Below are 15,001 nucleotides of genomic sequence, written 5' to 3'. Positions count from 1 at the left end.
AAAGCTGTTTATTAAATAATAATCAATAATGACATCATTATGTAAAGGTAACAGGCTATAACAATAATGACAACCCATTTGCCGATAATCAGCATCAGCTTCCACAAAAACAGCGGCAACCGCATTGGCAAGCTTTTACGGCCGGTCTGGCACCTTCTGGCATCCTCGCGGAATCCCCTGCCACCCTGCGGCAGACTGTGGCAGTTCCGGTGGCAGCTTCGGTGGCAGGCTGTGGCGGAACTGCCAGTTCTGCCTGTCACTGCCACAAACTGAGCTCGGTCCTGCTGCAATTCAATCAATTTCTCGGCACGTTTGCAATGTAATGCACTGCAGACGTGTACAGCGCCTCCCACCGAACAAGATGGGTAGCTCGGTCAGCAGGGAGCTGAGGAAGAACGGCTGCTGACGTCACTCTGCTGCGCCCGTAGCTCGGAATGCTTTTTCATTTTCTAGTTCTGGGCAGTACTTTAAGGGCAGACCACGAAAACGAAAAATCAATGTCTGCTTTGTTTTCTTTTTGATTATGGCATAAAATGTGCAGTCATGAAGAAGAAAATGCAAATAGGATGATTGATTACTAATTTTATTTATGTGTCAAACAATGCAGCCACATGTTTAAAATGAAAAAGCATTTCTGGAAATGCTTTTTCATTTTCAAATTTACATTTCAAATTGAATTTTGGTATCTATTTGCTGGGGCATATTTTGAAAAATAAATCTCAAATGTCTTTTTCTTTTTCATTTTAATTAAGTGAAAGAATGTGCAGTCTTGAAGAAGAAAATTAAAATACAAATAGGATTATTGATTACTAATTTCATTTATGAGTCAAACAATGCAGCCACATTCTTAAAATGAAAAAGCATTTCTGAAAATGCTTTTTCATTTGAAATATGGTAACGATTTGCTTCCATACTGTGCAGAGGTTACCTGGGTAGTAGGAGTTGGGGACGGAGGTACTGATAGTGTTTGTCTTCAGGACGAAGGAGGATGGAGACGACATGGCTGCAGAGACACAGAAACCATAATTCATGTTTCCTTCCATGAACACATCTGACTGTTGACTCCACCCACACGATGACCTGCTACACCCTCTGAGCTTCGTCAGTGACAGCACATGTCCTGACAGTATAGAAAACGTATATAAATTATCGGTTGTCAAGGAATAAATTTACCATTGCTGCGTAGGAAACGTCCCTTTTTTTCCGCCTGAAGACAGTTTTTCCAGGTACAAATCAACCAGAACTACAAAGAAGTTTTTTTTTTGTTTTTTTTTGGTAACATGACGGTTGCCTCGGCGTGTTGGTGCGCATTGTTTTGTTTTGTTTTTTGCTTTAAAACGGTCTTCTGTGATGGTACCCGGAGCTCTCTCACCAGAGAAGAACTCATGAACATCAGGGCTACGACACCAGATGAGTTATTTCCAACTTTTCTGCCTACTGCTCTGGAATTTTTGGACATCCTGGTCAAAGGTGCGCTCACCTTTGTTCACGCTGTGAAACGCCGGAAGAGAGGGAAACGGGCTGGGGTGCTGGTACGACTTCGCCAGCGTGGACTACGAACACCGTTACCTGGAATATTTCTCTCTAACGTGCGCTCACTTCCCAACAAAATGGAGGAACTACAACTGTTGTTGGGGAAAAACAGGGACTTTTATTCATCGGCAGTTTTGTGCTTCACGGAGACGTGGCTGTGTGGATTAATACCGGACTCTGCGCTGCAGCTGGCAGGATTCCAGCTCTACAGAGCGGACAGAGACACGGAACTCTCCGGCAAAGCGAAAGGTGGAGGAATCTGTTTTTACCTCAACAGTGGTTGGTGCAACGACGTGACAGTGATTCAGCAGCACTGTTCTCCAGACCTGGAAGCCTTCATCATAAACTGTAAGCCTTTCTATTCCCCCCGTGAGTTCGCTTCGTTCATCCTGGTCGGTGTTTACATCCCGCCGCAAGCTAACGTGCAGGTCGCACAGCGCATGCTCGCCGACCAGATACTGAGTGTGGAGCGGACCAACCCGGACTCCTTAGTTATCGTCGTTGGTGACTTTAACAAAGGTAATCTCACCCACGAACTCCCCAAATATAGACAGTTTATAAAATGTCTGACCAGAGAGGACAACATTCTGGATCACTGTTACACCACCATCAGAGACGCTTATCACGCCGTCCCACGTGCTGCACTGGGCCCCAATCCGACCACATCATGGTCCACCCGATTCCTGCATACAGGCAGAAACTAAAGCTCTGCAAACCTGTTGTGAGGACGACAAGGAAGTGGAGCAGTGAGGCTGTGGAGAATCTCCAGGCGTGTTTAGGCTGTACAGACTGGGATGTGTTCAGGACTACTACCAACAGTCTGGACGAGTACACAGAGGCTGTGACTTCCTACATCAGCTTCTGTGAGGACAGCTGTGTACCATCATGCACCAGGGTGAGTTACAACAACGACAAACCCTGGTTCACAGCCAAACTCAGAAGGTTAAGACTGGATAAGGAAAAGGCCTTCAGGAGTGGGGACAAAGACATATACAGAGAGACAAAGTACAAGTTTGGCAAGGCAGTGAAAGAGGCCAAACGACTGTACTCTGAGAAGCTCCAAAACCAGTTCTCAGCCAACGACTCTGCGTCTGTCTGGAAAGGGCTCAAGCAAATCACCAACTACAAGCCGAAAGCCCCCCACTCCATCAACGACCGACGCCTCGCCAACGACCTGAACGAGTTCTACTGCCGCTTTGAAAGACAAAGGGAAAGTCCTGCAACCATCCCCCACGACGCCCCCAACAGCTGCAGCCACAATCCACCACCCCCACCTCCCCAACCTCAAGAGGGGCCTTGGCACCTCCAACCCCCACCCTGAAGTTCCCCCCCACCAGCCCCCTACCCACGCCGAGGACGGCTCTTTCCATCCAGGAGAGGGACGTCAACAAACTCTTCAGGAGACAGAACCCCCGGAAAGCTGCTGGTCCGGATTCTGTCTCACCAGCCAGCCTGAAGCACTGCGCTGATCAGCTGTCTCCAGTCTTCACAGACATTTTTAACACCTCACTGGAGACATGTCATGTGCCAGCCTGCTTCAAGTCCTCCACCATCGTCCCTGTTCCCAAGAAGCCAAGGACCACAGGGCTTAATGACTTCAGACCCGTCGCCCTGACCTCTGTGGTGATGAAGTCCTTTGAGCGCCTTGTGCTCTCACACCTAAAAGACATCACCGACCCCCTCCTGGACCCCCTGCAGTTTGCCTACAGAGCCAACAGGTCTGTAGATGATGCAGTCAACCTAGCCCTTCACTTCATCCTCCGGCACCTGGACTCCACAGGAACCTACCCCAGGATCCTGTTTGTGGATTTCAGCTCTGCCTTCAACACCATCGTCCCAGTTCTGCTACAGGAGAAGCTCTCCCAGCTGAGTGTGCCCGACTCCACCTGCAGGTGGATCACTGACTTCCTGTCTGACAGGAAGCAGCGCGTGAGGCTGGGGAAGCATGTCTCTGACTCCCTGACCATCAGCACCGGTTCCCCCCAAGGCTGTGTTCTCTCTCCTCTGCTCTTCTCCCTGTACACCAACAGCTGCACCTCCAGTCACCAGTCTGTCAAGCTTCTGAAGTTTGCGGACGACACCACCCTGATCGGACTCATCTCTGATGGTGACGAGTCCGCATACAGATGGGAGGTGGACCATCTGTTGGACTGGTGCAGCCAGAACAACCTTGAGCTCAACGCTCTAAAGACAGTGGAGATGGTTGTGGACTTCAGGCAGAACCCAGCCCCACCTGCCCCCATCACCCTCTGTGACTCCACAATTGACACTGTGGAATCTTTCCGCTTCCTGGGAACCATCATCTCCCAGGATCTCAAGTGGGAGCCAAACATCAGCTCCCTCATCAAGAAAGCCCAGCAGAGGATGTTCTTCCTGTGGCAGCTGAAGAAATTCAACCTGCCAAAGACTATGATGGTGCACTTCTACACAGCCATCATTAAGTCCATCCTCACCTCCTCCATCACCATCTGGTACGCCGCTGCTACAGCCAAGGATAAGGGCAGGCTGCAGCGTGTCATTCGGTCTGCTGAGAAGGTGATTGGCTGCAGTCTACTGTCGCTCCAGGAACTGTACACCTCCAGGACCCTGAAGCGGGCAGGGAAGATTCTGGCTGATTCCTCCCACCCTGGTCACAGACTCTTTGAGACTCTCCCCTCTGGCAGGAGGCTGCGGTCCATCTGGACCAAAACCTCACGCCACAAGAACAGTTTTTTCCCATCTGCCACCAGCCTGGTTAACAAAGCCCAGAAACCACCCTGACACTCTCCCTTTCCCCCCCCCCCACCCCTTTTTTGCTGACAGGACACCTGTAACCTGTAACTCTATGAGTTACATTAACGCTCAGCTTGGACTCCTGCTTTACTTGCACAATGATCATCTGCACTGTTGTATTGCTCTTGCATCTTATACTGCTCTATATTTACTCTCACTCACTTAAAACTGTTCACATATATTTATATTATATTGTAGATATGTTTATACTGTTTAATTTGTATTTTATTGCACCAACTACGCCAAAACAAATTCCTTGTATGTCCAAAAACGTACTTGGCAATAAAGCTTTTCTGATTCTGATTCTGATGAGTAGCACTGGCTTTTGTCGGTAGATGATGTTAAAAAAGCCAGAAAAACAGGTTGTATGGAGCGGGAGCAGGGGCATATATGGTTGCCGACTCCTGGCTGAGGATGATGGACTAATGGACTTCATCTTCAGCACTGAACCATACTATTAGAGAACTTTGGTTCTGTATGAGCAAAAATTTGACCTCCTTGTCATGCTTCTATTTATGAAGCTTGTCAGCTGGTTCGTAATTGAGACTTCCCTAGTTAACGTTCAGAGTTGCAGCAGCTTGTGTTTGAGAAAAAACTAAGATGTTCAGCATCAGCAGAGCAGACTGATTAATGAGAGGTCATTCAGTACCGGCGTTCATCTGCAGTAGCATTCAGGAAGGCATCAGACAGGAACTTCCTACAGAAGTGAGCTGCAGCTTCAGCTAAACATCTGAGGGAAGGTCAGCTCCTCGCCTCTTCACATCTCCATCAGCTGCTGCTCCAAAACTTTATGATAAAATGCTGAGTCACATGATCTGCAGCGAATTCTTCAGTGCTGAACATGAAAGCTGCTGCAGGACATAAAGTCCGACATGTCCATGGAGACAAAATGGGCCTGATTGATGTTCTTCGTCTCCTTCATCTGTCTCCTCTGCATCACCGGTTCAGATTGATCCCGTCTGTTTCATACATTATATGGATTTTCACTCAATGGTTCTCAGCCAAATTGAAATGATTAAAGAATGTAATGTGACGGTAACAGAACCTGGAGATAAAAGAAGAACATTAGAAGAGGAACCGCAAATGAGAACATTAAACTTTGAGGGTTAGGGAACTGGTTATGAAGCACCTTGGAGGTAGAGTGTCAGGAGAGGACAGGATCCACCCTGGGATCCAAGCTGTGAAGTAGTGGACCAGGGCTGAAGTTGAGAAGAGCTCATAGGACCAGCAGAACACAAGTCAGTCAGAATGAAGAGGTGGAGATGTTGGTCATTTTGATCAAAGAAGACTATGGAGGGATAGAACCTCAGTTTACTTCAGATTGTTGGAACGGAGAATTCAACACAACGCTGGATTCAGGAGGAGCAGGACCAGTGGACCAGATCTTTCCCTTCATGGACTTGCTGTTGGACTACAGGGAATTCACCCAGTTCACCTTTGTTTCTTGGATCAGGTGAACATCATAACCCACAGTGTTTTTGGTTTCAACATGTACTTGTATGTAGATAATTTTGAGTTCTTCAATATTGTCATTTAGGTCTGTTCCTAATAAGCAAAGGCGTCCAATGATTCCTCCTCTGGGACTCATGAGGCTGTTGGAGGAGGCTGAGAGAGATCTTTCACCAGCTGCCTGAGGCTCAGCCACAGCTCCAACCCTTTCAACGCGTCACAGCGCCGCCTGCCATATCTTTATGCTCTTATGGCAGACATCACCATCTTCAAGATGCTTCTGCTCCCGTTCCCGTGCCTAAGGCTGGCTCCTCTTCTCAGGCCTCATCCACGGCCCAAGTCTCGCCCCGGGCCTTCACTCAGCTCTCCCCCAGCTCACCATCTGCATTCCCAGCGCCCCCCAGAGGGCTACAGCAGCCACAGAGCCATCAGCTGAGCTGTAAACGCTCAAGGCCAGTGCACCACCTCTGCCCAAGGTTCTTGCTCAGCGCTTCAACAGAACCTGCCCAGTCTGAGCAGCATGAAGCAGCAGAACCAGCATTTCCATCAGCACTGCCTTCGGCAAATCATCATCCTCATCCTATTCTTCTCTGACTCAAGCGTCCAACCGTTTTCTGCCAACTCATTCTTGACAGGTTTCAACGGGTTGGTAGTCTGATGGTTGTCATGGAGACCCCAATATGCCACTCTGTGCCCCAGTTCTCCAACCGTGTGCTTTAGAGATGTTTTCTTCTCCTTACCCATCTCCTACCGGAGAGTGGGCGATGATAAACATCATATTCATACCCCAGGGAAACAGAAAAATGTGGATTATTGATCATCAACAAACCGGTGATGTTGTTAAAAGGTCTTCTGCTACTGCAGCTCATCTTAAAAGGTTCCACGTTGTTCCCTTTCTATCATCTGGAACCAGTCGGCCCACTTGTCAGCAAGGCTCCTCCTCATGGCTGCTGCTAAATGGATATTTTCTCTTTTTCAGGGCATTCTCTGTGGACCTGAGAGATGGTTGTTTGTAAAAACCCTACAGTAGATCAGCAGGTTCTGAATTACTCAGACCAATCTGTCTGGTACCAACAACCACGTCCCCTTTCTTCCCTTTTCTGATTCTCAGTTTGACCTTCAGCAAGGCATCAAGATGAATACATGTTCTCAGTTGGTCTCAGTTTATTCGGGGTTACACTTATTAGACAGTGTGTGTGTATGTGTGTGTTGGACTCACTGCGGCCGTTCAGCGTGTGCGTGTCCACCACGGTTGTGTGTTGGGAGGTGTTCACCATCAGAGTCATTTCCTGTCTGGAGCTCAGGGTTTCCTTCCTCTTCTTGGCCAACTTCCTGCACAGACACAGACAATAGGCCTGACGTGAGTTTAAATCAGGAAACTGAAGCAGCTGCATTGTGGACCATCCAGCAGCTGAAGGTCCATTTAAGCCTGAGACACACTAGTGGACCGATTATAGCAGTCCGTTACCAAAACCCGGTCCAGCTGATGGATCACAGCCTGCAGGGTCTGTTGGACCAACTAAAACCAGCTGAACCTGCAAACTATTGTGAGGGCGTTAACTCTAGACTCATCCAGATTACAACACCTCCTAGAACCACCAGAGGGAGCTGTTTTGACCCCCATCAGAGAAGAATTAACGCAGACAAATATGGCATTTAAAAAGGTTTCATTTGAGCCGTGTTTTTATCCAGAATCAAGCAAGAGCTGATCAGAAAAGAAATACATCTCTTTGGAACATGCTTCATCAGGCTAACTAATTGTACAGATTGTAGCTATATGCAGAAATATTCATCAGCAATTTACTACATTCACAAAAGTTGTTCTTTGAAATATTGTCTTAGAACATTTTGATTAAACTAACTGAATGGCACCAAACCTACCCTCCACCACCACCTGTCATGGAGTGACATTTTGGACTTTGTGGGTTCTTGTGATGGTTTATTTTGTAATTTAGAGGTGACTGTGGCTCAGTAGGAAGAGTAGTCATCTTGCAATCAGAAGGTTGTGGGATAGATTGCAGCTTCCTCCTGCCATAGGTCAATGTGCCCCTGGGCAAGACACTTAACCTCAAGTTGTCTACCGATCTGCGTATCGGTGTATGAATGTGTGAGCGTTAGTGAGTGCAATTGGGTGAATGTGGCTCTAGTGTACAGGTCCTTCTCAAAATATTAGCATATTGTGATAAAGTTCATTATTTTCCATAATGTTATGATGAAAATTTAACATTCATATATTTTAGATTCATTGCACACTAACTGAAATATTTCAGGTCTTTTATTGTCTTAATATGGATGATTTTGGCATACAGCTCATGAAAACCCAAAATTCCTATCTCACAAAATTAGCATATTTCATCCGACCAATAAAAGAAAAGTGTTTTTAATACAAAAAACGTCAACCTTCAAATAATCATGTACAGTTATGCACTCAATACTTGGTCGGGAATCCTTTTGCAGAAATGACTGCTTCAATGCGGCGTGGCATGGAGGCAATCAGCCTGTGGCACTGCTGAGGTCTTATGGAGGCCCAGGATGCTTCAATAGCGGCCTTTAGCTCATCCAGAGTGTTGGGTCTTGAGTCTCTCAACGTTCTCTTCACAATATCCCACAGATTCTCTATGGGGTTCAGGTCAGGAGAGTTGGCAGACCAATTGAGCACAGTGATACCATGGTCAGTAAACCATTTACCAGTGGTTTTGGCACTGTGAGCAGGTGCCAGGTCGTGCTGAAAAATGAAATCTTCATCTCCATAAAGCTTTTCAGCAGATGGAAGCATGAAGTGCTCCAAAATCTCCTGATAGCTAGCTGCATTGACCCTGCCCTTGATAAAACACAGTGGACCAACACCAGCAGCTGACACGGCACCCCAGACCATCACTGACTGTGGGTACTTGACACTGGACTTCTGGCATTTTGGCATTTCCTTCTCCCCAGTCTTCCTCCAGACTCTGGCACCTTGATTTCTGAATGACATGCAGAATTAGCTTTCATCTGAAAAAAGTACTTTGGACCACTGAGCAACAGTCCAGTGCTGCTTCTCTGTAGCCCAGGTCAGGCGCTTCTGCCGCTGTTTCTGGTTCAAAAGTGGCTTGACCTGGGGAATGCGGCACCTGTAGCCCATTTCCTGCACACGCCTGTGCACGGTGGCTCTGGATGTTTCTACTCCAGACTCAGTCCACTGCTTCCGCAGGTCCTCCAAGGTCTGGAATCGGCCCTTCTCCACAATCTTCCTCAGGGTCCGGTCACCTCTTCTCGTTGTGCAGCGTTTTCTGCCACACTTTTTCCTTCCCACAGACTTCCCACTGAGGTGCCTTGATACAGCACTCTGGGAACAGCCTATTCGTTCAGAAATGTCTTTCTGTGTCTTACCCTCTTGCTTGAGGGTGTCAATAGTGGCCTTCTGGACAGCAGTCAGGTCGGCAGTCTTACCCATGATTGGGGTTTTGAGTGATGAACCAGGCTGGGAGTTTTAAAGGCCTCAGGAATCTTTTGCAGGTGTTTAGATTTAACTCGTTGATTCAGATGATTAGGTTCATAGCTCGTTTAGAGACCCTTTTAATGATATGCTAATTTTGTGAGATAGGAATTTTGGGTTTTCATGAGCTGTATGCCAAAATCATCCGTATTAAGACAATAAAAGACCTAAAATATTTCAGTTAGTGTGCAATGAATCTAAAATATATGAATGTTAAATTTTCATCATGACATTATGGAAAATAATGAACTTTATCACAATATGCTAATATTTTGAGAAGGACCTGTAAAGCGCTTTGAGCGGTCTGTATGACTGGAAAAGCGCTATATAAGTTCAGTCCATTTACCATTTAATTTAGATTCTCCTTATGGCTCTTTGTTTATTTCTTAGGTTATTGTTTCTATGTTCTCCTCTAGTTTCTTTGTTCACTTTAGTTCATAGTTATTCTAGTTCTTTATTTCCTCCTCTGATTTATTCTCTTGCTTAGTTTGTGTTTTCTGTTTGTTTAGTCCTTTCACTCTTCTTCAGCCTTTGTATTTGTTTCACCTGTTCCTGCTGCTTCCCTGCCTCCTTGTTGCACCTGTTCTCAGTTCCCTTGATTATCTGCCTTTATTATTCTCACAGTATATTAGTTGGTTTTGTGTCTTTGTTGAGTGCTGGTTCCTTGTGTTCGTCATTACCCCGTTCCCTACTATGACTATGCTTTGTTTATGCTTCGCTTATGCTACGTTTTGCCAAGTTACCTGCAGTGTTTTGTTACGTTTTTTACCCTTTGAGAAATAAACTAAGATGCGGCTGCCAAGCTCTTGTCTGCGCTTTGGTCCGACCCAAAATCCTTCCTCGACACCACCACCATGGCCACCAGCCCACTCGTGAGGCCAGGAACAGCTGGAAGGCAACCCCCCCACCGGGATCACAGGCGGTCCCTCTACTTGGAGTAAATGCAGACCCTGAGCAACCTGATGCCCTGGTACCAGGTCCACCTGCACCAGCCTGGAGCAGCAGTAGGCCAAGCAAGAGGGTCCAGCAATCCCACCCCTACACCAGTTGCTGGTGAATGTGCACCCCCACTTCAATACCAACCCCCACCGTCACCCAGTGTAGCAATTGGTATTTATTCTGTTGGGTTTTCTTCCGCATTGAAACATAATCTGATAACCTTCTAAAACAGCCAAATTCCCACAAACCCAACATCATCCAGTCATGTTCTGCAGCAGAGCCTAAACCTTTAGTATTCTTTCGCTCCTCTTCTTCACATCTGAGGTACACGTTGTTTTCAGGAGGTGGTGTTCAACAATATCCTGTCAGGTCTATAGTAGAATTTGTTTATTGAGATTACTCATTCAGAAATATAATTTAGATTTTTTGTGAAGCAGAAAAACTGACGATAAAATTAAAGACACACAATTGAGCAGAAAACCAGTTCCCACCACCACAATGGGTCCAGAATGAGGCCTGAAAATTAGATTTTTGATTGACTGCGACTGAGGTCGAGTTGGATCGGTTCCACTCACACACTGACGAATGTCTGTGGCAACTGTTCCCAGACCTGCATCAAAACTCAATCAATTAAAATACAACAGATGAAATGAATGATCCAGTTCTGATTATGTTAATCTGATTTTAAACAGATTCCGTCCAGTGATGGTCGGGTCTTAAGGTGGCTCTGTGGGAAACCGGTTGGATGAATCTGTCTGTTAAGGTGGAACGATCTGGATGTGAAGTGGAGAAGAGACCGTGCGAATGCGGTGCTGTGATCCTGCTCGTTAATTAATGAATCAGTTCTGTTTCTTTATTTCACGCCTCACAGTAAGAATCAGGTCCTCAGGTTCTACGGGTTTGTTTTAACTGAAGCGCAGATGCTCAGGCAGATGGGTCCCAGGTTCTGTGACATGTTCTGCATCAGCAGCCTTCAGTTTAGACTGAACCGGACCTAAGTTTGAGACTTTCTGACAGACCTAGAGGAATATAAAGCAGTTCTGTAACACAGTTGGTATCTGCTGTGGCCTTCTTCCTGGGCTGAACCTTAACCCTGAATGTGACTCTGAAGGAGGATTCTTCTGCATCATTTCTGGTGGATCTCTGCTGGTTTCTTCTCTCTACCTACCTGTGATGTGTTGCAGAAACTCAGCAGAGGAAAAACATCTTTTATCCCCTCATCTCGTCCTCCGTCTGCAACCCCACACTGAGCATGTTTTTGTCTTTCTATTCTGAGAGTCTAAGGAAAGAAAATCCATTTGTCCGATTGCTCACACACAGAGTTTAACCCTGACCTGAGAGCAGCTCAAATATAGAAATAACAGAGAAAACAGGCTTTCAAAGGCACCCTGCAGCGTGCATGCTGGGGTTAACACGGAGGACGCTGAAAGAGCCCCAAGGCGAGGTGCTGCCCTCCTCCCCCTCATGTCTCACTTTCTCGTCTTCTCTGCTTCCTGCTGCCTTTCTTCTTCTCTGATTCAGAGCCTAACGCACAAACAGCAACAGCAGCAACTCTTTATTTACTGTGGAAACATGTTGGGACTGAAAACCCAACCGACAGCATCATTCTGCTGAAATGATCTCAGAGGGACTCGATATTAACAAAATCAGAAATAAGACAGGGGGTATGGAGGGACACAGTGACAGTGAATAAATTTCAAGGTCAGACAGGAAACAACACCAGAAAACAAAGATTCAAGCCTATGTTGACGTTGACACTGGAACTAGCCAGGTACAGTCACACCTTGATACCAAGTATTGTTTCTGTTGATTCAGGCTCTACTGCGGTTCTGGCTCTGTTGGATCTGCAGCTTCTAATCAACATTTTGATGTGTGTTTGAACTCGTGTTGCTATCAAAGGGTTAGTTCTTAAATAGTTCTATTCATATTCATCAGAAAGGAGTTTTTTAGTTTAGCTAGTGAAGTACCTTACTGCATACTCTCTTACCTGTGGGACGCCTCAGGGCTCTATCCTGGGTCCACTTCTCTTCTTACACATAATCCCACTGGGGTCCATTTCTAGAAGCCATAGCATGGCCTTTCACCTTTCTGCTGATGATATCCAAATGTTTTTGTCTATTCCAGCTAACAAGTCTTATAGAAGGCGTTTGTTGGGCCATATGCCATTGTGCTCAGGTAAACGACTGTTACTACGCAGCTCAGCAGGCGTCGCACCTCTGACGTCACCAGAGTTTATAAAAACCCACTGAAGCGAGCACTGATCGCCATTTCCAGCCGTGCTCTGCCAATGCTACGCTAGGAGGCGATCTCTGGAGCAGAAGCTCGCAGATGAGTTTACTTTTCCTCCACACTGGACATTACCGGAAGAGCTTGAAAAGCTGGAAATCTGTCTGAGATAAGAAGATCAGAAGATCCATATTTTAATGGAAGACTGTCAGCTGATTCCCTGGCGAAGGTGGTGGTCCCCAAGGAGATGAGTTTCCCTCCTTGTGTTTCAGTTGACGGCAACGGTGCATCATATTTTCCCCCAATTTGGACAAAAGAGGAGAAGGTGATCGTTTAGAGTGTTTGCAGATGTGCAACACTTGCTGCTCATAATTTCACCCTTCCTTGACAGAGGCCCACTTGCCAGCACCCCCCCTTTTTTCAGAAGATTCGCCACCAAGTAAAATAGTTTTGTTTCCTATTGTGACCTCTTTGGACACTAGTCTGGGCAGGGTGACGCATATAGTTTTTCTTTTTTTAAATTTTTTTGCGGCACTATAGGCCTTTATTTTTTATATTTCGACAGTAGGTAGACAGGAAAGACAGACAAAGAGGGGAAGACATTCGGTAAAGATCACCAGGTCTGTGACTCGAACCCGGGACAGCCGCACCGAGGACTATAGCCTCCGCACATGGTCACGCACTCAACTCCTACACCACCAGCGCCGTGCCGTGAGGCATAGAGTAAACATGATCTAGGATCACGATTAGTTAATCCAAGGTTTTAACTTGTTGCATGCAAATTTTAAAATGTTTAAGTTGACCCATGATTGAGTTTGAATGTTGCTGGAATGCGACTCGCGGCTGTGCTCAGCAAAGTTGAATGCCGGTGTGTGCGTAGCATGTTCTGATCAACTGAAGGCTGACACAGTTGAAAGTGGACTTTAAAAGATATATTTTCGGCACTAGTGGCCTTTATTTTATTTTGACAGTAGGCAGACAGGAAAGAGGGGCAGACATTCGGCAAATGTTGCCAGGTCCGGGACTCGAACCCGGGACGGCCACTTCGAGGACTATAGCCTCCGTATATGGTCGCGCGCTTAACCCCTACACCATCAACACCGCGCCCTGAAAGGGGACGTTAGAACAGACTGAGCCTCATGTTCATCTCCATTGTTTTACAGTTTATGGCCCTTTTTGTTTTACGACGCTGTTAAAGCAGATTAGCAGTTCTGTAAATACACTGCTGAAAAAAATAAAGGGAAGACTTAAACAACACAATATAACTCCAAGTAAATCAAACTTCTATGAAATCAAACTGTCCACTTAGGAAGCAACAATGATTGACAATCAATTTCACATCTTGTTGTTCAAATGGAAAAGACAACAGGGGGAAATCTTTGGTGATTATCAAGACACTCAATAAAGGAGTGGTTCTGCAGGTGGGGACCACAGACCACTTCTCAGTACCGATGCTTTCTGGATGATGTTTTGGTCACTTTTGAATGTTGGTGGTGCTTTCACACTCGTGGTAGCATGAGACGGACTCTACAACCCACACAGGTGGCTCAGGTAGTGCAGCTCATCCAGGATGGCACATCAATGCGAGCTGTGGCAAGAAGGTTTGCTGTGTCTGTCAGCGTAGTGTCCAGAACCTGGAGGCGCTACCAGGAGACAGGCCAGTACACCAGGAGACGTGGAGGAGGCCGTAGGAGGGCAACAACCCAGAAGCAGGACCGCTACCTCCGCCTTTGTACAAGGAGGAACAGGAGGAGCACTGCCAGAGCCCTGCAAAATTACCTCCAGCAGGCCACAAATGTGCATGTGTCTGCACAAACGGTTAGAAACCAACTCCATGAGGATGGTATGAGGGCCCGATGTCCACAAACGGGGGTTGTGCTCACAGCCCAACACCGTGCAGGACGCTTGGCATTTGCCAGAGAACACCAGGATTGGCAAATTCGTCACTGGTGCCCTGTGGTCTTCACAGATGAAAGCAGGTTCACACTGAGAACATGTGACAGACGTGACAGAGTCTGGAGACACCGTGGAGAGCGATCTGCTGCCTGCAACATCCTTCAGCATGACCAGTTTGGCAGTGGGTCAGTAATGGTGTGGGGTGGCATTTCTTTCCATGTGATCGCCAGAGGTAGCCTGACTGCCATTAGGTACCGAGATGAGATCCTCAGACCCCTTGTGAGACCATATGCTGGTACGGTTGGCCCTGGGTTCCTCCTAATGCAGGACAATGCTAGACCTCATGTGGCTGGAGTGTGTCAGCAGTTCCTGCAAGATGAAGACATTGAAGCTATGGACTGGCCCGCCCGTTCCCCAGACCTGAATCTGATTGAGCACATCTGGGACATCATGTCTCGCTCCATCCACCAACGTCACGTTGCACCACAGACTGTCCTGGAGTTGGTGGATGCTTTAGTCCAGGTCTGGGAGGAGATCCCTCAGGAGACCATCCACCGTCTCATCAGGAGCATGTCCAGGTGTTGTAGGGAGGTCATACAGACACGTGGAGGTCACACAATACTGAGCCTCATTTTGACTTGTTTTAAGGACATTACATCTAGTGTGTTTTTACACTTTAATTTTGTGTGACTCCAAATCCAGGCCTCCATT

General features: G+C 46.8%; 1 protein-coding gene across 1 annotated transcript in view; it reads right to left on the bottom strand.

Annotated features, from left to right (window-relative positions):
• LOC124858044 (receptor-type tyrosine-protein phosphatase mu-like) overlaps positions 1 to 15,001 on the bottom strand; it is a 174,168-nt gene that overhangs the window by 47,070 nt on the left and 112,097 nt on the right. The window contains exons 20-21 of the mRNA XM_047349761.1: positions 6,974 to 7,086; positions 929 to 1,003 (exon numbers count right to left, since the gene is read on the bottom strand). Coding sequence (XP_047205717.1) covers positions 929 to 1,003; positions 6,974 to 7,086 — 188 coding nt within the window. The remainder of the gene's footprint in view (positions 1 to 928; positions 1,004 to 6,973; positions 7,087 to 15,001) is intronic.

Source organism: Girardinichthys multiradiatus, chromosome 21 (genome assembly GCF_021462225.1).
Source record: "Girardinichthys multiradiatus isolate DD_20200921_A chromosome 21, DD_fGirMul_XY1, whole genome shotgun sequence".
NCBI lineage: Eukaryota > Metazoa > Chordata > Actinopteri > Cyprinodontiformes > Goodeidae > Girardinichthys > Girardinichthys multiradiatus.
The sequence above is the reverse complement of the archived record's forward strand: the minus strand, read 5'-3'. Positions and strand labels throughout refer to the sequence as shown.